Source organism: Cyclopterus lumpus, chromosome 25 (genome assembly GCF_009769545.1).
Source record: "Cyclopterus lumpus isolate fCycLum1 chromosome 25, fCycLum1.pri, whole genome shotgun sequence".
NCBI lineage: Eukaryota > Metazoa > Chordata > Actinopteri > Perciformes > Cyclopteridae > Cyclopterus > Cyclopterus lumpus.
The window spans coordinates 12,148,634-12,174,719 of NC_046990.1; the positions used below are offsets into that span (position 1 = coordinate 12,148,634).

At 47.0% G+C, this 26,086-nt stretch overlaps 2 protein-coding genes across 2 annotated transcripts in view; one reads left to right on the forward strand and one right to left on the reverse strand.

The window, feature by feature from the left end:
- The first annotated feature begins 3,150 nt into the window (after positions 1–3,150).
- On the forward strand, positions 3,151–4,716 carry tnfb (tumor necrosis factor b (TNF superfamily, member 2)). Its single transcript, XM_034529170.1, has 4 exons — positions 3,151–3,483; positions 3,593–3,647; positions 3,763–3,822; positions 4,028–4,716. The coding sequence occupies exons 1-4, from the start codon at positions 3,295–3,297 to the stop codon at positions 4,486–4,488; spliced, it is 765 nt and encodes a 254-aa protein (XP_034385061.1). The 5' UTR covers positions 3,151–3,294; the 3' UTR covers positions 4,489–4,716.
- Positions 4,717–5,790: 1,074 nt separating this feature from the next.
- The window catches only part of gabbr1a (gamma-aminobutyric acid (GABA) B receptor, 1a), a 73,484-nt gene continuing 53,188 nt past the window's right edge, over positions 5,791–26,086 (reverse strand). The window contains exons 16-23 of the mRNA XM_034529140.1: positions 23,521–23,653; positions 15,076–15,192; positions 13,798–13,908; positions 12,318–12,411; positions 11,110–11,237; positions 9,256–9,384; positions 8,620–8,763; positions 5,791–7,793 (exon numbers count right to left, since the gene is read on the reverse strand). Of these exons, the coding sequence (XP_034385031.1) occupies positions 7,509–7,793; positions 8,620–8,763; positions 9,256–9,384; positions 11,110–11,237; positions 12,318–12,411; positions 13,798–13,908; positions 15,076–15,192; positions 23,521–23,653 (1,141 nt within the window). The 3' untranslated portion in view covers positions 5,791–7,508. The remainder of the gene's footprint in view (positions 7,794–8,619; positions 8,764–9,255; positions 9,385–11,109; positions 11,238–12,317; positions 12,412–13,797; positions 13,909–15,075; positions 15,193–23,520; positions 23,654–26,086) is intronic.

Below are 26,086 nucleotides of genomic sequence, written 5' to 3' on the forward strand. Positions count from 1 at the left end.
ACGGCAACACGCACGGCAACACGCACGGCAACTCGCACGGCAACACGCACTGCAACACGCACGGCAACTCGCACGGCAACACGCACGGCAACTCGCACGGCAACACGCACGGCAACACGCACGGCAACACGCACGGCAACTCGCACGGCAACACGCACTGCAACACGCACGGCAACTCGCACGGCAACACGCACGGCAACTCGCACGGCAACACGCACGGCAACACGCACGGCAACACGCACTGCAACACGCACGGCAACTCGCACGGCAACACGCACGGCAACTCGCACGGCAACACGCACGGCAACACGCACGGCAACACGCACGGCAACTCGCACGGCAACACGCACGGCAACACGCACGGCAACACTGAAGAAGGAACGCGGAGAGGGAAACCAATGCCTCCTTGATGTGGATTCTTTTCTGTCACCTGTGAGCGTCACCACAGATCTGAAAATGAAACTGGTGGCATCAACACGGCATCTTGTTCGCCCACAACAGCTTCCTTCCTCCACTTCCTGCCTCCTTGCCCCCACCTTTCTCCCCTCCATCCTTTCCTTCCTGCCCTGATGTAATCTTTGGCTGAGCTCCACTGGGTGATGACCGCACACTCCTGGGATTTCATGATGCAGTCCAAGAGCAAAATCTGCAAAGAACATAAGAGGGATTTTTGTTTCTCCAGATATCGCAGGGGAGCTAAATGTGGGCAATATGCCACCATACTGTGGATTATGACACAGGCACACAGGGAAAGGGCACCCAGATACGAGGGCTGGTTCAGTTACCAGTTGTATATTCCCCCGGCTCCATGAAAAGAGCTAATTGTCTGTTGGAGGAATCCAGTGGGAGTTTGTGAGTTACACATTACAGATGACCTCTGACTGGGAAAGTGTGTGTTTGTGTCCGCTGGGAGGGGTTCAACAAGCACAGTGAATGTGGTGGAACGGGTGAGCGCATTCAGACAATCATGGTTATTTAGTTATTATTTATAACAATGTTTGTGTATTTTACAAGAGAGAAGTGCACATGTCTCGGTCTGCTGACTTGTGTCCTTTTGATTTATGACCATGACCCACTTTTCTCATTTCCTGGTTGCGGTCTTCCCCCTGATCTTCATATTGAAACATATTGTTCTGTAAAATGCCCATTTATTGTTCTTTACAGGCACCAGTATCATTTTACAAAGATACAGATCCCTTCTTAGCACAACTTCTTCTGTTATAAATCAAAGATAGAAAATCCTCCCGTCCAGGAATTTTATAAATTAAAAGGGTGAAAGAGACTCTCCTCAAATATGTCGATCTTTGGGTGAGCATTCATGTTTTTATGGATCAGGTTTATTTTTTGAAAGATTACATTTGGGAATCGTATATGAGTTTATTGTACAGTTTGAGGTCACCCGATATCATAACCATGAACTTCATTTGGGGATATACACCCGATATCATAACCATGAACTTCATTTGGGGATATACACCCGATATCATAACCATGAACTTCATTTGGGGCTATACACCCGATATCATAACCATGAACTTCATTTGGGGATATACACCCGATATCATAACCATGAACTTCATTTGGGGCTATACACCCGATATCATAACCATGAACTTCATTTGGGGATATACACCCGATATCATAACCATGAACTTCATTTGGGGATATACACCCGATATCATAACCATGAACTTCATTTGGGGAATCTCCTCACGAATAATCAAGGTGGTGGTTGAGAGAGCAGGAGGAACAATCTATTTGTCTCCACTTGCCTATCATGATGATGATGATGATGATGACGGTGATGTCATCCGGCCACACCGGGCAGGTGTGTTTGCGTGTTGGAATTAAAGCGTCAGACACAGAGGTGAGGTTTCACCACTGGTTTTACACACAAGGAAACACACACACTATTTAGCGTTGAAGCACTTGAGTCCTGACAAGTTTCCAAGATACACAAACACACAACTCCCTCAAAGCCACGGAGCAAACTAACAAAACATCATTGAAATGCGAAGTGAAAGTGAATGAAAAGAGATGAAAGCCGGTCTCTCTGGACTCTGAAGAAAAGCCCAACACACTTTAAAGTGTCCGGCTCAGAAAGTGAAATAGGGAAACAGAAGCAGAAGTTGCATCATCTCTCAGTTCTGAAACAGAGAGACGAGCCGTGACAAGTTTTGCTTCAACATAGTTTTCTCTTTGGAGACTGAAATAGATTTGGAAAAAAACATGTGTTTTTATGTGAAGTGGTCATCAGGAAAAAGGGAGATTTCACATCTTATTAGACCGATTAGCATATCTTGTAATGTTTATCTTTAATGTTTTTAGATCTATTTTAATGTAAATCTGTGCTTTGTGTCGTCATGGGGATTCTAATGCAGTCTTTTGAAAATGTGATCTGAACCTCAGTTAACATGACTTGATATGTAATATGTTGTAAATCAGATGACTAACATTGAGTTTAGAGCCGACGTATTTGCCTCAGGTCACTGAAACTCTGCTTTATTTGTGTATTAATAATTAAAACATCTCCTGTGTGCATCCACAATTGGGTTCTGGTATATAAACAAGCTCGTAAAACTTCATAGGATGAGTTATGGTTGTTGACAAATGCTGCACATTAATAAACACATACAACTGTACTGACAACAACTCTCTGGAAAATATTCACAAAGTGCTTTTAATGCTAAATAGGAGTTCATAAAGTAAACTTTCACCAAAATAGGTGACAAACAGGTGAATGGTTTATACAATACACACATTTTTGTGGCATTTCAAATCATCTTGTCTGACCTCTAATTGTGGGTGCAGCTGTAGATTCATGTGTGAACCTCAGCAGTTACAGGCAGATTACATTCTGCGGCTCCACATGTTTGTGACTTTGTGTCTGTCTCAGTGTGTGTGTGTGTGTGTGTGTGTGTGTGTGTGGTTATGTTACACATTTTCAAAAACCCAAAGTAGAGACCGACCACTTTCCCATCCTGAAACCACGGCTCCCGGTGGGTTCCACGCTCTGGTAAAACTTTTCTTTCCCCCACCAGCTCGGTGCTGCTGCTCGGTGCTGCTGCCTCACGCACTGTCTCCGCTTACAGAGTGACATCACTGGAGTTTCCCATATGCAGAAGCAGCTGCCACAGCATAAATACTACGAGCTCTCTGGCAGAAGTTCACTTTTAACACAACAGCAACACAAAGAGAGAAGTATTGACGCAGAGCTGGAAGCACCTGAAGACTCAGACACAGTCCAGGGTTGAGTTTGTCCATTTTCTTCTACTCGTAGTAACTGTGCACAGTATGGTGGCCTACACAACAGCACCAGGTGACGTGGAGATGGGCTTTGACCAGAGGATGGTGGTGTTGGTGGAAAAGAAGTCCTCCACAGGGCCCATGTGGAAGGTGGCCGTGGCCCTTTTCATCGTGGCCCTTTGCCTGGGGGGAGTCCTGCTGCTGGCTTGGTACTGGACTGGAAAGACCGACTTAATGGTACGGACCGTCTGCCTTCATTTAATCTTTTAAAAGCTTGTATTCTCTGTACAAACTGAACATTTCCGAGTGAACATCTCTAATCAATGTGTTTTTTCTCTCCATACAGACACAATCAGGCCACACAGAAGCTCTAATCAAGAATGACACTGCTGAGAAAACAGGTGATTATATGCATGGTTGATCAAGAACAATGCTTTTTGTTTTAGCTCTACTTAGCTCTACTCTAGTCTTTGTGGATTATTTGAGACCCGCTCACATTGGTCTTCCTCTCCTCAGATCCCCACACCACGTTGAGGCAGATCAGCAGCAAAGCCAAGGCAGCCATCCATTTAGAAGGTGAGTCATCGTGCTCTTGGTCCTGATCTTGGTGTTCAAAAGAGACTCTTTCTTCCACTAAAGTCTGTTAGTCAAGTTATTCAATAGCTTCAGTCTATCTATCATTCCGCCTTCCTAATAACATTGATTAATAAACACCCTATGGATGAGAGGCAACGTGCTGCGAGGCTGCAACTAACAACGCTTCTTCTTGCTCTGCTTCCAGGGAGCTGCGAAGAAGACAGCGAGGGGTTGCAAGGCCAGCTGGAGTGGAGAAGCGGTCAAGGCCAGGCGTTCGCTCAGGGCGGCTTCCGAGTGGAGAACAACCGGATCGTCATCCCACACACCGGCCTCTACTTCGTCTACAGCCAGGCGTCGTTCAGAGTGTCCTGCAGCGATGGCGAGGAGGAGGAGGCGGGCCGGCGCCACGCGCCTCTCAGCCACAGGATCTGGCGCTACTCGGACTCCCTCGGCAGGAAAGCCTCGCTGATGAACGCGGTGAGGTCGGCGTGTCAAAACACTGCCCAGGAGGAGAGCTACCGAGACGGACAGGGCTGGTACAACGCCATTTACCTGGGCGCAGTGTTTCAGCTGCACAAAGGAGACCAAGTGTGGACGGAAACCAACCAGCTATCGGAGCTGGAGACCGAGGATGGCCGGACCTTCTTCGGCGTGTTTGCACTTTGAAACGACTCTTTTATGCGGTCGTAACATACACGATACAAAGCTCTGAATAGTGCCACGCGTGTTGGCTTCGTGTTTAAACATTAAGTATGTTTTCTTAATTTATTTTTGTAGTATTATTATTCATCTCATGGTGATGGTAGAAAGGTTTAAATCTCAATGGAGATGAAGCGTGTAGCCAAACAGGCGGAGTTTAAAAAACAATCCTATAAACTGTAACAGTTTGCAACATTTGTTTCTATTTTAGGCCCTTTTTGTACATTATTTATGCTGACTGGAGATTGTCGTCTTTGCTGTGTCAGCTCTTTACTGGAGAGTTAAGCTTCAATGACTATGTGCAGAACTATTATCACAACCTGTATGTATTTATTTGTATTTATTTATATTGAAATCCTTGGGATTAGGTGTTAAAGATCATATTTATATACGTGCACATGAATTTAATTAAAATGCAAAAAGAAACAACAAAAAAAGTCACACGTTTTTGTCACTATGGATGAACTCATTTCATAGCTATAGATATGAAACACACGCACACACACACACACACACACACACACACACACACAGCGGCAGGTTCGTCCTATTTGGCAAAGTTGCTATGAAATTGCTCCACACCCAGCAAATACTTCCTTTGTTGGATCAGACAAGATGAGGGGAATTTCCTACTTGTTGTGAGTGCTGTGTCAGGTGGAGGCCCACAGAAGCCTCAGCCCGGAGCGGGTTTTCCCCAATAACAACCCCCACCCCCACCCCCACCTCCACACCACCGTTCCCTGCATTACCACATACTTCATCTTCAGTCAGCTGGAAAGAGACATGACATGGGAGGGAGAGTGTGTGGTCATGTGAAAACACACATGACGACACACATCTGACGGACTTTTGTCTACTCGAGTTCATTTTGATCACTTATTGTGTCAGTAACGAGGTTTAATGATCTCTTCTTCTGGGTTGGTTTGCTCTTTGACTCCCGCAGGTCGACCTGGAGGTCAGTTCATCAGCGAGGCTTTTCCTGCCGAGGTAATAACCTTAATTAATTAATTAAGGTCATTGGAGGTCAATGACCTTAATTAATTAATTAAGGTCATTGGAGGTCAGAAAAGCAATACATAACTGGTGACATCTAGTGGACGATGTGATCATGCACATGAAGACTGTTTCATTTCTATGGAAAGTCAATCGGGGAGTTGTGGTTTTCCTTAAATAGGAAGTAGAACATTACCCGAGCTCATGAACAATCCACACAAACAGTTCAAAGTTTCTTGTAACTACAGTTTAAAGGTATCACTGCCACACTAATAATCAATGGAAAAACAATTATTTATTTATGGTACCCATATATTTGCATACACAGACTCTGAAATATATTAACATTTAAGATCTTAGATATAGTGAATACAAATATCCCCAAATCCATGTATATTGTCATATATGTGCAAGATAATAGAACATTTCCTAAATTATTTCTGCATTCATATGTTACACTTTCTGATCCTGGTACAGCACAGTTAATACATATGTCCCATTTCATTCATTGATGTCTTCCTCCATACCCTGAGCTAAAATGAGAAATCATATTGTGTATTAGAATAACAGCAACATAAAGTGGAGTAACCATAGTTTGTTTTGGTTTAAAGTGCACACTGGCATAAATATATGTTTACAAATATTTGATGAAGTATTGTTTTACCTGCTGATAAAGCTGTTCAGGTACATTGCTTTTGCAAAATCTGGAAATAGCTCATGAATGAAATAGTACATTCAGATTAACTGCTATAAATAAATATGTCACATCACATTACGCAATATCCTTCTTTGATACATCAACAGTTTGCCCAAAGGAAAAATACAAAATAAAATAGCATCCATCCAGATTGTCTGTTATGGAAAAACATTCAATAAAATAATAAAAGGCTCACAAGAATAACGTGTATAAAAACGGTGCCTTCTCTGAATATGTACAGGATTAGCCATCGTCGAAGCTCCACATGTCACTGCTGTAGAAATATAAACTGGCTTTCATTACAAACTATCCTTCTGGCAAGTTGGAGGTTCACAAAACGTAGGACGAGGGGTTTATTTGATGGCTACTACTGTACTACGCTGAATAGATGCACACAAACCTCAAAACAACACATTGTAAAACATTATTCTGAATGGCCGAATATCAAAATGTTCCCCTGCACATGAGCTTGGGTCACGCTTTCCTTTCAAAAGGATGGAACATCTAGAGGACTGGACTTTAAGATTTGAATACACAGTCTTGAAAACAGACATCCATACATGCCCAGTTCCTCCGCCCCTTCTAATTTATAATAATAATGACATTATTAAGATTTCCACGAGAAAGAAAACAAATCATTTAACAACGACTCCGATATTACAATATAAATCACTACTGTGTGTGCTCGCCAACAAAGTCCAGAGACAAAAAGGTGGAGACGATCTATTAAAGACACAAACACAACGTTTCCTTTTGAGCTCCTCGACGCGCCGAATGATTGACAGGTCCACCTCACCTCACCCGGCCTCGAGTGCTGCTCGTCGGACCGCTCACTAGGGGGGGCGGGGTCTGTGTGTGTGTGTGTGTGTGTGTGGGGGGGGTCTGTGTGAGTCTCACTAGCGCTTCACACCGGCTTCTACAAGAGGGTCATGACGGTGAGTAGTGAAGACACAGTGTCTGTGTGTGTGTGTGTGTGTGTGTGTGTGTGTGTGTGTGGGGGGGGGGGGGGGGGTCTGTGTGAGTCTGTGTCTGTGTGTGTGTGTGTGTGTGGGGGGGGGGTCTGTGTGAGTCTGTGTCTGTGTGTGTGTGTGTGTGTGTGTGTGGGGGGGGGGGGGGGTCTGTGTGAGTCTCACTAGCGCTTCACACCGGCTTCTACAAGAGGGTCATGACGGTGAGTAGTGAAGACACAGTGTCTGTGTGTCTGTGTGTGTGTGTGTGTGTGTGTGTGTGTGTGTGTGTGGGGGGGGGGTCGGTCTGTGTGAGTCTGTGTGTGTGTGTCTGTCTCCCCCCCCCCCTCCTACTTATACAGCAGTGGGATCTGGCTGTTGTGACAGTGGTTGCGGTTCATCTTGCTGTCGGCCGGGTAGAGGCTGGAGGAGTTGGAGAAGGAGGGTGGGAGGGCGTGGTTGTCTGTGGGGGGGTTGGGGTAGCCGGGCGGGGGCAGCAGAGACTTGGGATCCGGCTGGGAGGAGGGCGGCGGGTCGTTGTGGTTCTGATTCTGGCCCGAGGAGGGACGGCGGCGGTTGCGCAGAGCCTGGCGCTCCGCCAGCTGGTTGCGGAGCGCCGACACCCTCTCTTCTTTCTGAGGACACGGCAGGAGAGAGAGGCTGTTGAACACTACACCCCCATCCTGGAGGATCTTCTGCATTAATGAGTGTGTATGTGTAGTTATATGTGGAGTGACCCGTGTGTCTTCACCTCCTGGAGGATCTTCTGCATTAATGAGTGTGTATGTGTAGTTATATGAGGAGTGACCCGTGTGTCTTCACCTCCTGGAGGATCTTCTGCATTAATGAGTGTGTATGTGTAGTTATATGTGGAGTGACCCGTGTGTCTTCACCTCCTGGATGATCTTCTGCATTAATGAGTGTGTATGTGTAGTTATATGTGGAGTGACCCGTGTGTCTTCACCTCCTGGAGGATCTTCTGCATTAATGAGTGTGTATGTGTAGTTATATGTGGAGTGACCCGTGTGTCTTCACCTCCTGGAGGATCTTCTGCATTAATGAGTGTGTATGTGTAGTTATATGAGGAGTGACCCGTGTGTCTTCACCTCCTGGAGGATCTTCTGCATTAATGAGTGTGTATGTGTAGTTATATGAGGAGTGACCCGTGTGTCTTCACCTCCTGGAGGATCTTCTGCATTAATGAGTGTGTATGTGTAGTTATATGAGGAGTGACCCGTGTGTCTTCACCTCCTGGAGGATCTTCTGCATTAATGAGTGTGTATGTGTAGTTACATGTGGAGTGACCCGTGTGTCTTCACCTCCTGGAGGATCTTCTGCATTAATGAGTGTGTATGTGTAGTTACATGTGGAGTGACCCGTGTGTCTTCACCTCCTGGAGGATCTTCTGCATTAATGAGTGTGTATGTGTAGTTATATGAGGAGTGACCCGTGTGTCTTCACCTCCTGGATGATCTTCTGCAGCTCCCTGTTCTCTCTCTCCAGCTGTCGGGACTTCTCCTCGTCGTTGTTGTTGGTGGACGAGCCGGTCTTCAGAGTGTCCTGCTGCTCCGACTGCCACTCGCCGCGCGTGATGAGACGTCGCATCTGGACCGATAAAGAACATCAATCAGGAGAGTGCAGTGTGCTGACTGGATAATGAGAACACGTCTTTGTAATATCGAGGGTTTGTGGTTTGGATGCCTGTAGGTGGCGCTCTTTCCTCTGTGTGCACATGCTGCAGCAGTGCAATGTGAGCCAGCTCTTCACTGCAGCTGCTGCCAGACACTTCACATGTCTCACTTTCTGCTGCTTCCTAACACCAAATGCTGAAAGCAGCCACACATCTTAAAGCTTGTTTTAGGTCACAGATTAATACTGTGACTAACAGATTAAAGGTTTGATCATTTAAGTCCTTCTTATTTGATGCCACAGACATCAAATAAGAAATATCAAGTTCCATAAGTTTCTGATTTTCATGCACCATGTAGGACGGGCTGGAGCTTCTCCCTAAAGACCGGCTCGTATTGACCTTTGGTTTTACTGCAATACGAGTGGACTTTTCAGTGTGTGCAGCATTTCTTAGAGGAATCAGAGCACCTTGGGTACGAAAAGCACCACCAGAGTGATGTAGGCCGAGAAGACGACCGCGAGAGCCGCGAAGGCAAAGGAGGCGTCCTGCTGCGAGGAGAGGATCATGGTCACTGGAGCCGTGATCAGGCACAACACCTGCCGGAGAGAAAGAGGGGTGAAGGATAAAGGAGGAGTGAGTTTTATAGTAGAGAGACAGAAGGGCGAAGGGGAAGGAAGAGGAGGCGGAGAATAAAATAGAGATGGAGAGCGAGAGAATGAGAGGGGAGGAAAATCACATCCATAAAAGCATTAGGCATCTGTTTATCATTCCGCGGAGGGCTCCCATGTGAAAACAGCATTAAAAAGTCATGACTGAAGTGGCAACAGCGCGCTGACAATCACCACATTGTCATCTCATCAAGGCCTGCAGCTCACAGCTTGGGAGAGGGGAAGAAGGCCTGTTCACAGACTCCATTAACTATTGACATCATCATAAAACTGAAATGTGTATATCAGAACATAAAATAACATTAGACTCACATTACGGAACCGTGTGATGAAAGCTGCATTTAATGCTCTCATAAACAAGCATGAATGATAGATCAATGATTAATACTCTGCTTGATCAATGCATACTTAACATCGTTAAGACGCCCTGTTTTCCTTTAATGGGAATCAAGACAATCAAGAAAATATGTTTCTCGGCCTTTCAATCAAAGCGGAAAACCCTCCTCTGGCAGTTGGAGTGACAGAAACCACTTTTCTAGACATTTGACAAGTTACAGAGTCAAGCGTGGCGGGGGATGGGCGCGCATTGGGCTAAAGTGGCTAAAGTGAACATAATGGCAGCAATTCCAGTGTAAAGACGATTCACTTGCTATTAACAAGAGCTGCAACATGTTTTTGACTGACGGCTGCGTTTACCACTGTACTTTGGTGGCTAAATGGGTACAATCTGAAACCTGTTCCCACCTTCCCAGAGCAAGGAAACCGCTCCACACGATGTGTATACAGGTGTTGCAAAGCATGCTGGAGTTGCATGACATTGCAGCACAGTGAAGGTTTGTTATTTGGTATTTTATAGATTCTATTTAGCGCATATTTTACCAGGAAGACCCACGGAGAACACATTTTCATTTTTATGAAGGAGACCTGGGATATGACTGCTTGTATCACCACAGGCGCGGCAGGCAATCAAAATGCATGATTCATACAAGACAGCAGCCCGCGCTGGCTGTTATCATTTGGACAGAACGGCATCCAGGGATCAGTTCTTTGGGCCTGAATACTTTATGTAAGCCTGTTCCTGGGTCTCGTATTGCTCCCACCAATCATTATACCAACATGCACGTTTCTGTATTTCATAGCATCAATCCGTAATATTCAGCACATCCCAGAGCTTCTTTTGAGAGGAATTACATAGATTTACATTCTTGTTTTAGGATTTCTGAAGCTCAATGCAAAAAAGGTGAATCCAGAAACCTTTATCCTGCAACTAAAAACTAATAAAACACGATAATTGTTACACTCAGCATGTATTTCAGTGTGCTGTCACGTTTAGCATTAAGTTATCTATGAACTCCATTAACTTTTAGAAACAACCAGAGTAGCCCTTTGAGAATAAAGATGAAATACCTCGATACACTGGTCAGTGGACCCGTTTTGCTCTGAAGCCAAAACGCTGAGCAATAGGCAGAGCAATCAAAGAGGCCCCGGCACTGATGAACCTCGGGCCCCCGCAGATGTACTACAGCCATTTGGTGCTATGAGGCCATCACAATCTTATTTATTGCCACTGTAGAGTTATTCAGCGTGCCACACACAGCACCCAGAAACAGGAGTTGAAGCTTGATGGTGTCATTTCTTTTTTTCTTTACTCACAGCAACGTTGTAAATAGCCATCCCCACGGCCCGATGGTCGTTGATCTTTTCTGTGGAGACAGACTTGGTCTCGTAAGCCAGAAATATGCCCAGCAGCAGCAGCAGCCCCTTGTAGCCATAAACCACACCTACAGGAAGAGGGGAACAGTGATGTGAGTACACAACGGAGGCACTGCAGAGCCTTGTCATTATGAAACACCAACATTATAAATGGAAACGTGAAAGCTGAAGAAGCTGAAAATAAACAAAACATCCATATATTTGTACATATGTGCATGTGGTGTTGTTGTTGTTATAAATGGACCATTGTCCCCGTTTGTCTGCGTGTTGGTAACCCAGATTCTGGGATACAGTCAATCTATTTCTATCTTCTTCACACGGACAGACACCTGTTAGCTCAGTTGGCTTTCTTCTGAAGAGACAACGAATGCGTTGAGATGCATGTCGAGAGCGATGCGGCGTTATCGACATGCTGGGACGTCGCGGTAACAAAGACGGTAACAAAGACGGTAACAAAGACGGTAACAAAGACGGTAACAAAGACGGTAACAAAGACGGTAACAAAGAGAACCGCTCGAGTTGTGCAGAGGAAGAAAAGCAAAGATGTGGATGCAATAGAAACTAAGAACATGAAAGAGAAAGAGAGAAGCGGAAGAAGAAATGAGCCTCTGTGACTGAGTAAGTTCGACACTTCTTCACTGGCCATTGTCGCTTTATACCGCCTGACATTAAAGCATCATCTTCCCTCCTCGGAGAAAGGAAATGCTATGGGGCAATGGCCCAGTTTGTGACCCACATTATTTGAAATTCAGCACCATTATACTTTCATAAGAGCTGCCACGCTAAGACAGACAGACAGGGAGAGAGACAGACAGACAGGGAGACAGAGAGACAGACAGACAGGGAGAGAGAGCGACAGGGAGAGAGACAGACAGGGAGACAGAGAGACAGACAGACAGACAGACAAGGAGACAGACAGACAGGGAGAGAGAGCGACAGCGTGGGCCAACAACAAGAGAAGCAAAGGGAGAAAAGAGGAATCAAATGTGGGAGGGGGGGGGGGCGGGCTGTCAATATGAGGCCTGTTTAATTCAGAGTGAATGGTGGTGACGTGTGCGCCAAAGATCATTTAAAAACCAGAGGAGGGCAAAGAGTGAAAAAGAGCCAGATGGAGATATGAGAGGGTGAAAAGAACCAGAGGAGGGTACCGAGCCAGGTGTTCATCTTCTCGGAGCTGCAGTGCTCCAGCAAGGGCTGAATCAGGACATCCAAATCTTCTTTCGGGGCCTCCTTAGTGAACTTCTACTCGCACGGCAGACAGAGGAAGAGGGATGGGAGGATAGAGAGATGGAGGAGAAGAGGGACATAATAAGAAACGATGCACAGTAAGATCCCCTCAGTCGGTCCCTGATGTCAGATACACCGAATTCAAATGAGCCTCAGATAAATATCCAATCAATATGAAATATAGCTATTTAAATAGGAGGCTTGGCAGTCGTTACAGTCAGCACCGTGAGGGCCGATGATGATGTCAACAGTCCCCTGTTGTGCTTAACATTAACATATCCGAGACATGCGACTTAAAGTTCAAACGTATCATCGACAGAAGGAAGTCCGTTTGGTTTCTGGCCTGCTTGACGTCGCCTCTCCACTGCTAATGACAACGAGCACGGTGGATCAATATGTTGATGTCACTGTGTTGTTTTACCAGCTCAGCCACGAGGACACAAATGCATCGAGGGAGCGGCGACATGAGCAGGAATGCATATCAACACCCTTCATGATGAGCCTGGTTTTGATTGACTCTCCACCCTCAGCAGACCGCTGTTTTAGAGCAGAAATGTCATTTCTATTGGTGAATAACATATTATAACTGTATTTATATTGCACTGTTCAAAACAAAGAGTGCTTTACAATTAAGACAGAAATCAGTCCAGACTTTTATTGCATACGTTTCGTGCTCCGCATGTGACACATGCCTTGTATGTCCAAAACGTTACTTTTCAGGAAGTAAAAATCACCTCGTTCCCTTCATCTTAATTGAAGAGGGAGGCGGAGTTATGAGGCTTTGCCGAGTGTTTGAGGATCCAATGGAGTTACAAGATTTAGTCCCATCATTGGTTCAATATTTGACAGGTCAACAGGTAAAGGGTGACCAATAGCACTGATTGGAAAGACCAAATATGGAGATACGAGGTTTCCCTCGTTTCCCAACAGCGACGACTTGAAGGTTGATGAGAGCAGCTCAGACTGAACAATACAGTAAAAACCAAAACAATGAGCTGAAAGAGGCTAAAATACATCACACAGCTGGTTAAGTCATATGTGAGGGAGTAAGTCCCTTTGTTCACTGCTGAACATATTATTTAAAGCAGGTTTATTGAAGTTCAACATTTTCATGAGACCTTTAGAAGATAAATGTGTAATGAGATTCATCCTCGTTTAACATGTTTGTTTGGCTGCTTGATGAATGCTGATTTTTGTTTACAATAAATGCCACGGGGCATCTTTAACCGCGCTGGAAGTGTTTACACTATCAAACTAACACAAATACATTTAGTTATTCAAGCCGTTACAGTGTTCGGCTGTGCTTTCCTTATTTCAGATCGTGCTCTTTGAGTGCAAGATGAATCAAAATGAAAGAACATTGCATTTATCTCCAACAGTCGTCTGTCCCGCGTACTCTACCTCCACCGTAACGTGCAGAGGATCCACAATCTGCCAGATCATGAGTGACAGAAAGTCGATAGCCAGCAGCACTCCAACTGTTGCGTAGAGTTTCCATGGCTCCAAGTGTTGCTGTGAGAGCAAAGACACACACACACACACACACACACACTACAGTCATCACTACCCAAGGGCATCACCAGCCAGTGCCCAAACAAAGACAAACAACCAGGACAAATAATGCGACGGGCGTCCTTGTGATTTCTGGATGACTGGGCGCGAATTGTCTTTCTGGATGTGTGTTTCTGAGTGTGTGAACAAGTGTCTGTGTCCAAGTGTATTTTAGGAGCAGCAGGAGGATGTGTGTGTGTGTGTGTGTGTGTGTATGTGTGTGTGTGCAGCTTTATTTGGCCTGCCACCTGTTTAGACAGTTTCCTTGGCCAGCTGGTATCAACTCTATTATTCTTAACTTAACCTGTAATGGAAGCCATTCATCCGTAACCAGAATGAGCTCTCCCACTGTTCTCCCCTCTTAGCACGCCGTCTTCCTCCCAGCTACTCCAACATAGTAACGGCCATTGAAGCGTGCAATGACTAAAACTGAGAAATAAAATAAAGACGGAGACACATTACACAGTCCTGGGCTGAGTTGCATGAAAAATGATTTGAGAGGCGCTCATTGTTCCCTCGGTTTGTGAAAGTTTATTTAAATACTCGTGCAGCGCTCTCAGGCAAATCGCCCTTCTGTGGACACGAGAGTTGAAAGTCGACCCGATTCGTTGTGCTTTGGCTCAAATAATAAACCCCCCGAGGGTTGGATTTCTACGCAGAACTTTAGTACTCATCCATATTCATAAATATTCCATAAATGGCTTAATCTTTTATTCTTCTGATTAGGTCTTAGAAATGCCCACAACACATTGCAAACTGGCAGTATCTGGCTGGCTCCAGGATACACTATCTTCAAAAGGAGGCACACACACACACACACACACACACACATATAAATATATACACACAACAGCATGCAATAAAACTGCCGACGCTGGTATCAGGGGTCCCAAATCTGCATGTCTCTATGCACAAATGTTGCACGTGTGTAAGCGCATGTGGTCTGTGTGCATGTGGTACAGTATCTGTGTCAGCGCTGGCCTCTGAGAAGCTTACGAGGAAGCCTGCAAAGTTTTTAACTTTGTTATCAGCCAGCAGCACACCGGCTGTGTGGCCCGGCCTCCCTCCCCTTCCTCTCTCTTCTCTCCGGAGACCGCTGAGAGGCTTATCCCTCCCTCCCTCCCTTACCTTCTTCTTCTCCTTCTTTTCATCCTTCTTTGTGAAGAGGGTGTGGACCCACCAGATCTTGGTGAACATGCTGCCATATGCCAGGCTGAAGCCGAGGCCGAGGAGCCACAGGCGGAACTGGAAGAGACGATCATTTGAATTACTAGGAAGCTTTATTCAGATGTGTAGGTTCGGTTTTAAAAGTAGCACAATTACTATAAATGTATATATTAATAATTGAATTTATATAACGTAAGTGTAATTCTTTTTTATATATTTAAAGTAAAACAATCTAGCGCTTTGACATCGGTTATGGCAATTTCCATAAAATTTGTAAAATGTACAAAAACATTGTTAATGCAGTTGTTCTACTTTAAATTGTGTTTAGTGTCCTTGATATACATGATAATGTTGTATTTGCATATTTACTGCAAAGAGCTCTGTACTTTAAATAGAAATATAGATCACATGATTTTATTGTTTAGATGGATAGATGGATAGATGGAGATAGATGGATATATAGATAGATGGACAGATGGATGGATAGAGATAGATGGATATATAGATAGATGGATGATAGAGATATGGATATATTGATAGATGGATGGATGGATGGATAGGTAGTTGGATAGATAGATAGGTAGGTAGTGTGGCATCACAAGGGGACAGGTAGTGGAGGGGCGCTACAGAGTGGCCACCAGTGCAAAAACTACATCTCCCAGCCTGCCTCACCGCTCACCCAGCTGCTTAAGGCACCTGATTGAGGCAGGGCTGGGAGACTTAAGGGAGAGCACCTGGGAAGGAGAAAGGAGAGCGGAAGGTGAACCCACGAGCACCTGGAAGAGGACAACAAGGGAGAGGACCTTGTAGCCTGGATTCACCAGGAATGAGTTTTTGTTTGGTTAATTAACCACTTTCTCCTCCGGGATGTCTTGTGTTATCTAACTGGACCTTTTTTTTGATACTTTGTTGTTTTTGGATGTTACCTTGCTGGTGGGATGGGAAATAAACCTGGACTTTTTGTTAAATACCCTCGGACGTGCCTGTGTTCATCTCTCTCTTTGCACCGCCCTAGGCTAGCCTGTCCTAGCGACAGCCCGTGACACTACAGGTGGTGGAGAATGCAGGCACTGGGGCCAAAGTGCGGATGATTGAGCGAGGAGATATTGACGACTTGTCCCAACTTTTTTTAGAGCTTCAAACCCCAGGCCACCAATCCAAAATGGAGCCACTGATGCAGATGCTGTTGGAGAGCCAGAGGGCGCAGCAGGAAATCAGCGGTGCCCTGTTGGCACAGCAAATCAGGGCTAATGAACTGAAGGAGCAGGAGCTCGGGCAGAGGCCACAGTCGAAGCCCAGGGCTGCTGATTACATCCCTAAACTTGGCGTGACCGACGATGTGGAAGCTTACCTTCATGCCTTTGAAGCTACGGCGACTCGAGAAGGGTGGCCAAAGAGACAGTGGGTTGGACTTCTGGCGCCTTTCCTATCCGGTGAGGCCCTTAAAGCATTTCGAGATGTAGAGGCTGATATTGCCCACGACTACGACCAGTTAAAGGGGGAGATTTTGAGTCGCCAGGGGCTCACCAAATTTAGCATGGCCCAACGGTTTCATAACTGGACTTTCCTAAGCGGAGAGACGCCCCGGTCCCAAATGCACGAGTTGATACGAGTGGCGAAAAGGTGGTTGGAACCGGACAAACACAGCCCGGCAGACATGATAGAAACCCTGGTTATGGACAAGTATCTACGGGGTCTACCGTACGAGGCAAAAAAAATAATTGGCCACCAAAAGTTAACGGCCACAGGGTTGGTAGAAGCCGTAGAACAGTTCCAGGCGGCCTCGGACATGCTCCAATCACCCTGTGAAGCGCCGGTGGCTTCTGTCCCGGCCCGGCCAAGTGTGCGTCGCCAAAGAGGTCCTTCCCTGGCCAACCCTCACTCGGACCCACCCAGCAGAGGCGGTAGTTCACCTGGACAGCCACGAGCGTTCCGGAACCCAAAGCCCCGCCAGTGCTATCGCTGTGGCAAATTCGGCCACATCTCCTGGCAGTGTGAAAGGCTAGACAAGCCCATGCCCACAGCGGAATCCGCCAGCGGCCCCCATGTCCACTTTGCTGCCCTCCTGGGCGAAAGTAGGGACCGGCGACCAACGTGCCCCGTAAAGGTGAATCGACAGGACCTAGAAGCCTTGCTCGATTCAGGAAGTGCTCGGACCCTAGTCCAGGAGGCAGTTTTGGAGGTAACGTCCCCGGCTCAAGGCGATCCCTTCCCGGTGGTTTGTGTCCACGGAGATACCCGAGAGTATCCAACCACCGTAGTGAAACTGACCACAACTAAGGGCACATTTAATGTCGAGGTGGGAGTAATCCGGGACCTCCCGGTCCCAGTCCTGATCGGGCGTGACTTCCCAGCTTTCCGGATGCTGTGGAGGGAAGCCCTAAAGAAGCTTAGTCGGGAGCCCCGCAAACTGTCAGTCCAAGCCTTGGCAGAAGCTTCTAGTGGAGCTGAGTCTGATGACGCTGAGCCCCAACCTGGGCCAAGTGAGGAGGACACTGATGGCCCTCGAGAAACACTGCCCCTTAAAGGTCAGTATGGAACCGCACAGTTGCAGGACCTGACTCTGGGTAATGCCTTAAGAAACGTCCAGGTCCTAGAGGGAACGTTGGTGGGAAACCGGTTGACCCCTTCCTACCCTCATTTTTCAGTGAAAAATGGCCTCTTGTATCAGGTAACAAGAAGTAAGGACCAAATCGTTGAGCAACTACTTGTGCCCCGGCTTCACCGCTCCACAGTTCTGCAGTTGGCCCACACTCACTTGCTGGGAGCGCACTTGGGCGTAGAGAAGACTAAAGAGAGGGTGTTACAGAGGTTTTTTTGGCCCGGAGTCCACAAGGAGATAGAGAACTACTGCCGCAGCTGCCCAGATTGTCAGGTCACCGCTCCGAAACCGACGTACCGGAACCCCCTTATCCCTTTGCCTATTATAGAAACCCCCTTTGAACGAGTAGGCATGGATATTGTGGGTCCCCTGCCCAAAAGTGTCCGGGGGCACCAGTACATCTTGGTCATAGTGGACTACGCCACCCGTTAACCGGAAGCCGTCCCTTTAAGAAAGGCCAATGCTAAACAAATAGCAAAAGAACTGTTCCTCTTCAGCAGCCGCGTGGGGATTCCAAAGGAGATTCTTACCGACCAGGGGACCCCCTTTATATCGAGGGTCACCAAGGAGTTGTGTGCGCTGTTACACGTGAAACAGGTGAGAACCTCGGTCTATCCCCCCCAGACAGATGGGCTAGTGGAGAGGTTCAACAAGACCCTCAAAGCCATGCTGAGGAAGGCCATTGACAAAGACGGAAGAAACTGGGACCAGCTGTTACCCTACCTTCTGTTTGCGGTAAGAGAGGTGCCTCAGGCTTCCACTGGCTTCTCACCCTTTGACCTGTTGTACTCTCACAAACCCAGGGGCCTTCTGGACATCGCCAAGGAGACGTGGGAGGAGCAACCCTGTCCCCATCGTACCATGATTGAACACGTGGGGGCGATGCGGGACCGGATGGCAGCTGTGTTCCCCATTGTGAAGGAACACATGGAGAAGGCTCAGAGGGATCAAAGGGCCGCCTATAACCGAGCAGCACAACCCAGCGAATTCAACCCAGGAGACAGAGTCCTAGTTCTTGTCCCCACTGTGGAATGTAAGTTCTTGGCTACTTGGCAGGGGCCCTTTGAAGTAATTGAAAAGGTTGGGGAAGTCAATTACAAAGTACGACAAACAGGGAAGAGGAAAGGTGAGCAAATCTACCATATTAACCTCCTAAAGAAATGGCATGAGCGAGAGGTGTTGTTCAATGGCCTTCCCCCCAGAGAGTCGAGAGAACCCGCCCGGGACGAGGTACAGTTAGGCCCGGACCTCTCTCCGCACCAGCGGCAGCAGGCAAAGGAGCTGGTAGAAGGAGGTATTTTCATCCCTCCCAGGCGACACCCACCTGGTGGAACATGAAGTACGCACCCAGCTGGGAAAAACGGTGAACCAAAAGCCATATCGGGTGCCGGAGGCCCGCAAGAAGCTGATTAACGAGGAGGTAAGGAAGATGCTGGCGTTGAACGTGATTGAGGAATCCAAGAGTGCCTGGTCAAGCCCCATCGTCCTGGCTGACAAACCGGACGGAACAGCCCGGTTCTGTAATGATTTCAGAAAAGTAAATGACATTTCTGAATTTGATGCATATCCCATGCCTTGTGTCGATGAGCTAATTGAAAGCCTGGGCCAGGCACGTTTCCTAACCACCCTGGATCTCACCAAAGGTTATTGGCAGGTTCCATTGCCTCCAGGGTCGAAGGAGAAGACAGCCTTTGCCACCCCGGGAGGCCTCTGGCAGTACCGGATGATGCCTTTTGGCCTGTTTGGAGCCCCCGCCACCTTCCAGTACTGAAACCCCATCGAGAATATGCAGCGGCCTATCTGGATAATGTGGTAATTCAGAGCCCAGACTGGGAGAGCCACCTACCACGGGTTCAGAATGTCCTCGACTCCCTCCGACAGGCAGGCTTGACCGCCAACCCCAAAAAGTGTAGGCTGGCGTTTGGGGAGACCAACTACTTGGGGTACACCATCGGGCGGGGCCTTGTGAAACCCCAGGATGCGAAACTCGCTGCCATCCAAGACTGGCCAAAGCCGTTGACCAAAAAACAGGTGAGATCCTTCTTGGGCCTGGCCAATTATTACAGACGTTTTATCCCGGATTTCTCTGTGATAGCGGCCCCTCTCACCGAATTGACGACCAAGAAACATTCCCGTATGGTGACATGGTGCCCGGCGGCAGAAGAGGCCTTTAACGACCTGAAGAGGGCCTTGTGTTCGAAACCAGTCCTGATGGCCCCCGACTTTAGCAAGGAGTTCGTGGTCCAGGCAGATGCTTCTGAGATGGGCCTGGGTGCTGTCTTAGTCCAGATGAAGGAAGGTGAGGAACACCCCGTTCTGTATTTGAGCCGGAAGTTGCTGCCAAGGGAGAAGAACTATGCCACAGTGGAGAAAGAGTGCCTAGCGTTGAAATGGGCCCTGGAAACCCTCAAATATTACCTGCTTGGAAGGAGGTTCACTCTGGTAACAGATCATTCACCTTTGCAATGGATGGCAAAAAATAAGGAAACAAACAGCAGGGTAACTAGGTGGTTTTTAAGCCTCCAGCCGTTTAACTTCTCTGTCATTCACAGGCCAGGGCGACGCCATGGCAACGCAGATGCCCTGTCCCGCCGTGATGGTGCTCATTCACCCTGCCGAGGACGTCAGGCCCGGGGAGAGGGATATGTGGCATCACAAGGGGACAGGTAGTGGAGGGGCGCTACAGAGTGGCCACCAGTGCAAAAACTACATCTCCCAGCCTGCCTCACCGCTCACCCAGCTGCAGCTGCTTAAGGCACCTGATTGAGGCAGGGCTGGGAGACTTAAGGGAGAGCACCTGGGAAGGAGAAAGGAGAGCGGAAGGTGAACCCACGAGCACCTGGAAGAGGACAACAAGGGAGAGGACCTCGTAGCCTGGATTCACCAGGATTGAGTTTTTGTTTGGTTAATTAACCACTTTCTCCTCCGGGATGTTTTGTGTTATCTAACTGGACCTTTTTTTTGATACTTTGTTGTTTTTGGATGTTACCTTGCTGGTGGGATGGGAAATAAACCTGGACTTTTTGTTAAATACCCTCGGACGTGCCTGTGTTCATCTCTCTCTTCGCACCGCCCCAGGCTAGCCTGTCCTAGCGACAGCCCGTGACACTACAGGTGGTAGGTAGATGGATAGATGGATGATAGAGATAGATGGATATATAGTTAGATGGATAGGTAGTTGGATGGATAGATGGATAGATGGATAGATAGATAAATAGGTAGAAGCTAGAAGAAACCAGACACAATATAAGTTTGAGGAAATGGAGATTGCAGCAGAAACAAAGCCCCATCAGTCCAGAGAAGAGGGTCAGAGGCAGAGTGCAAGAGAGGCAGAACAAAGCATGAGAGAGAATAAGTGGACAGGACAAAGAAATGGAAATGTCCCAACAACACACGTGACAGACGAAGGACTCCTCATTAGAGCTGGGATCCCATCGTCTGTGCCACAGAATACCCAACATGAAAGATGGTGATGTAAATGCAGTATAATTCAATCTGTGTATCAACAATAACAAATTGGTGTGCATGGAAATATATAGTTTGATCTTTAGATTTCTTTTTTAATGTCATCAGATTCATGGTGTGCAGCCAAACATTGTTTGAACTTAATTTAACTTATTTAAAATTGTTGTTGAGATTCCAAAATTCTAAAAGATACAAGATATGTGAGGCTGAATTTTGGGGAAATTAAAAACATTGCATCTAGAATATTGTAATTAGGCTGGAACAAAATACACAAAACATACAGCACGTTACATGACATATACTATTCCTAAACTTTCTAATTTCAACAAACATACAAGGGAAACTGAATATTAAAGTCCAACTGAAATGAAATCACATGTTTCTGCTACATGAAACCAAAAGGTAGGAATTACATTTTTGCTGGTATTATGACGGCACCTTCCCCATACAGCCAATCAAATCACTGCATTGTAAACCGTATTTCCAGTAATATCACGGTTTCATCATGTCGTACGTTGCTCGCGAGCAACAACAATACTATTCATGATTAACATAATAAACATGCTCTTTGAATGTCATTTCAGTTGGACCACAAGGGGTTAAATGGTTGAAACAAGTTTCCATTAAACCAAGGTCAGACATGTATTTAAAGGGAAAGAAGAGGAGAAATGTTTTCATAATAAATTCCTCCTCGAAGCTACTTATTAAAGATGGCTGTTTTGGCACCAGCATCAAGTCAATGAACCCACCCCGACTCTTCGCAGTGCCCTCTGGCTCCTCTCTACCTCCTCTCTCTACCTCCTATCTACCTCCTCTCTCTACCTTCTCTCTACCTCCTATCTACCTCCTCTCTCTACCTCCTCCCTCTACCTCCTCTCTACCTCCTCTCTATACCTCCTCACTCTATCTTGTCTCTCTACCTTCTCTCTACCTCCTCTACCTCCTCTCTCTACCTCTTCTCTACCTCCTCTCTACCTCCTCTCTCTACCACCTCTCTACCCCCTCCCTCTACCTCTTCTCTACCTCCTCACTCTACCTCCTCTCTCTACCTCCTCTCTCTACCTCTTCTCTACCTCCTCTCTACCTCCTCTCTCTACCACCTCTCTACCCCCTCCCTCTACCCCCTCCCTCTACCTCCTCTCTATACCTCCTCTCTCTACTTCCTCTCTCTACCTCTTCTCTACCTCCTCTCTCTACCTCCTCTCTACCTCTTCTCTCTACCTCCTCTCTACCTCCTCCATCTACATCCTCTCTCTACCTTCTCTCTACCTCCTCTACCTCCTCTCTCTACCTCCTCACTATACCTCCTCTCTACCTCCTCTCTACCTTCTCTCTACCTCCTTCCTACCTCTTTCCTCTACCTCCTCCCTCTACCTCCTCTCTATACCTCTTCTCGACCTCCTCTCTACCTCCTCTCTCTACATCTTCTCTACCTCCTCTCTCTACCACCTCTCTACCCCCTCCCTCTACCTCTTCTTTACCTCCTCCTCTCTACCTCCTCTCTCTACCTCCTCTCTCTACCTTCTCTCTACCTCCTCCCTACCTCCTCCCTCTACCTCCTCCCTCTACCTCCTCTCTATACCTCTTCTCTACCTCCTCACTCTACCTCCTCTCTCTACCTCCCCTCTCTACCTCTTCTCTACCTCCTCTCTACCTCCTCTCTATACCTCCTCTCTCTACCTTCTCTCTACCTCCTCTCTACCTCCTCACTCTACCTTCTCTCTACCTCCTATACCTCCTCTCTCTACCTCCTCACTCTACCTCCTCTCTACCTCCTCTCTCTACCTCCTCTATCTACCTTCTCTATACCTCCTCCCTACCTCCTCCCTCTAACTCCTCCCTCTACCTCCTCTCTATACCTCTTCTCTACCTCCTCACTCTACCTCCTCTCTACCTCCTCTCTCTACCTCCTCTCTCTACCTTCTCTCTACCTCCTCCCTCTACCTCCTCTCTATACCTCCTCTCTACCTCCTCTCTCTACCTCTTCTCTACCTCATCTCTCTACCTTCTATCTACCTCCTCTCTACCTTCTCTCTACCTCCTCTCTCTACCTCCTCTTGTCTACCTCCTCTCTCCACCTCCTCTCTCTACCTCCTCCTCTCTACCTCCTCTCTACCTCCTCTCTATACCTCTTCTCTACCTTCTCTCTACCTCCTCTCTCTACCTCCTCTTGTCTACCTCCTCTGTCTACCTCCTCTCTCTACCTCTTCTCTCTACCTCTTCTCTCTACCTCCTCTCTCTACCTCTTCTCTACCTCCTCTCTCTACCTCCTCTCTCTACTTCCTCTCTCTACCTCTTCTCTCTACCTCTTCTCTACCTCCGGCTCTCTCTCCTGTTACCTGGCAGACGACGGGGAACTGAGATCTGTGGACGTGGTGACCATCGATGCCCAGTGGGAACACAGCGGCCAGAGCCATCATGCATCCCACCGCGGTCATGTTGTTGAGGTACGGCTGAGAGTTCTGGATGTAGCTGAAACAAAGACAGAGTCACATTAAGAAGGACTGAAGCACTGCTTGTCCAAACTCGCAGTTTAATGGATATCTGACGTTGCACATATTCTATGCCTTCCTGTGTAAAGTATTCCGATTATTTTGTTCACTAATGCCTAAGAAAGTATGACAATTAGTATATGTATGAAATAAGAATGGATTTGGGACCAGGCAATAATATTCAATGATGATGATCAACATCACAATTTAGGGTGTTAGAATTAAACAGATTGGAATGTCTTTAGTATTTAGTCATCATACAAGTATTAGAAAGGGATAAAATATGACGTTATGATGGTGCTAGTGGAAAAACTAATGGATTCAACTGTTAATTAGACGTATAACTCAAAAACACAAATGTCGGCCTCCTGGTGGCGCCAGAAATAAAAGAACAAAGAAACAGGCATCACCAAAGTGAGAAGCATTCATCCTCTGGGGACCATGAATGTTTTCATGGCAATGCATGATGATTGATATATATCAGACTTGACCAACGAGTTGGACCAACCACAGTTAAAAAATGGTTTCAATGACACCGACTGAGCGGCCTGTGGATCATCCTCAGTAACGCAGCGCTGTTTCTGGAAAGACCAGAGCTCTCAAACCCTAAACCACCAGCCTGGCTACATGGAAAGACCAGAGCTCTCAAACCCTAAACCACCAGCCTGGCTATGTGGAAAGACCAGAGCTCTCAAACCCTAAACCACCAGCCTGGCTACATGGAAAGACCAGAGCTCTCACACCCTAAACCACCAGCCTGGCTATGTGGAAAGACCAGAGCTCTCAAACCCTAAACCACCAGCCTGGCTACATGGAAAGACCAGAGCTCTCAAACCCTAAACCACCAGCCTGGCTACATGGAAAGACCAGAGCTCTCACACCCTAAACCACCAGCCTGGCTATGTGGAAAGACCAGAGCTCTCACACCCTAAACCACCAGCCTGGCTATGTGGAAAGACCAGAGCTCTCAAACCCTAAACCACCAGCCTGGCTATGTGGAAAGACCAGAGCTCTCAAACCCTAAACCACCAGCCTGGCTATGTGGAAAGACCAGAGCTCTCAAACCCTAAACCACCAGCCTGGCTATGTGGAAAGACCAGAGCTCTCAAACCCTAAACCACCAGCCTGGCTATGTGGAAAGACCAGAGCTCTCACACCCTAAACCACCAGCCTGGCTATGTGGAAAGACCAGAGCTCTCAAACCCTAAACCACCAGCCTGGCTATGTGGAAAGACCAGAGCTCTCAAACCCTAAACCACCAGCCTGGCTACATGGAAAGACCAGAGCTCTCACACCCTAAACCACCAGCCTGGCTACATGGAAAGACCAGAGCTCTCACACCCTAAACCACCAGCCTGGCTATGTGGAAAGACCAGAGCTCTCAAACCCTAAACCACCAGCCTGGCTACATGGAAAGACCAGAGCTCTCAAACCCTAAACCACCAGCCTGGCTACATGGAAAGACCAGAGCTCTCACACCCTAAACCACCAGCCTGGCTATGTGGAAAGACCAGAGCTCTCACACCCTAAACCACCAGCCTGGCTATGTGGAAAGACCAGAGCTCTCAAACCCTAAACCACCAGCCTGGCTATGTGGAAAGACCAGAGCTCTCAAACCCTAAACCACCAGCCTGGCTATGTGGAAAGACCAGAGCTCTCAAACCCTAAACCACCAGCCTGGCTATGTGGAAAGACCAGAGCTCTCAAACCCTAAACCACCAGCCTGGCTATGTGGAAAGACCAGAGCTCTCACACCCTAAACCACCAGCCTGGCTATGTGGAAAGACCAGAGCTCTCAAACCCTAAACCACCAGCCTGGCTATGTGGAAAGACCAGAGCTCTCAAACCCTAAACCACCAGCCTGGCTACATGGAAAGACCAGAGCTCTCAAACCCTAAACCACCAGCCTGGCTACATGGAAAGACCAGAGCTCTCAAACCCTAAACCACCAGCCTGGCTACATGGAAAGACCAGAGCTCTCAAACCCTAAAGTGCGTTCCTTTAAAGCGAGTTTTAAGCATGTGTGTAATTTGGTGAAGCGTCCTTTAAAAACTACCTATGCTGTATCTGTGGGTGTCTTAAGCTCCTGATCCACGTTCCTCTTACATCTTTGACACCAGATGGAAGTTTTTAAATCTGGTGACTGCACTAAAGCGTGGCGTGGTAATCATGTACACTGAGCTCGATGTGGAAGTTCAGACAGGAGCTTAAAGGAGAACGAAGCAATGAGTTATTTCACATTAAAACGAGTTCCAATGGTGAGAAGTATTCAGATATGTTAGTTAAGAAAAGGGTACGAATATCACACTGTGGAAATAAGTAAACGCACTGCAATCAAAACAGCACTTCAGTAAAAGTGTGTAAGTAGTATCATTACATTACATTATTACATTACATGTCATTTAGCTGACGC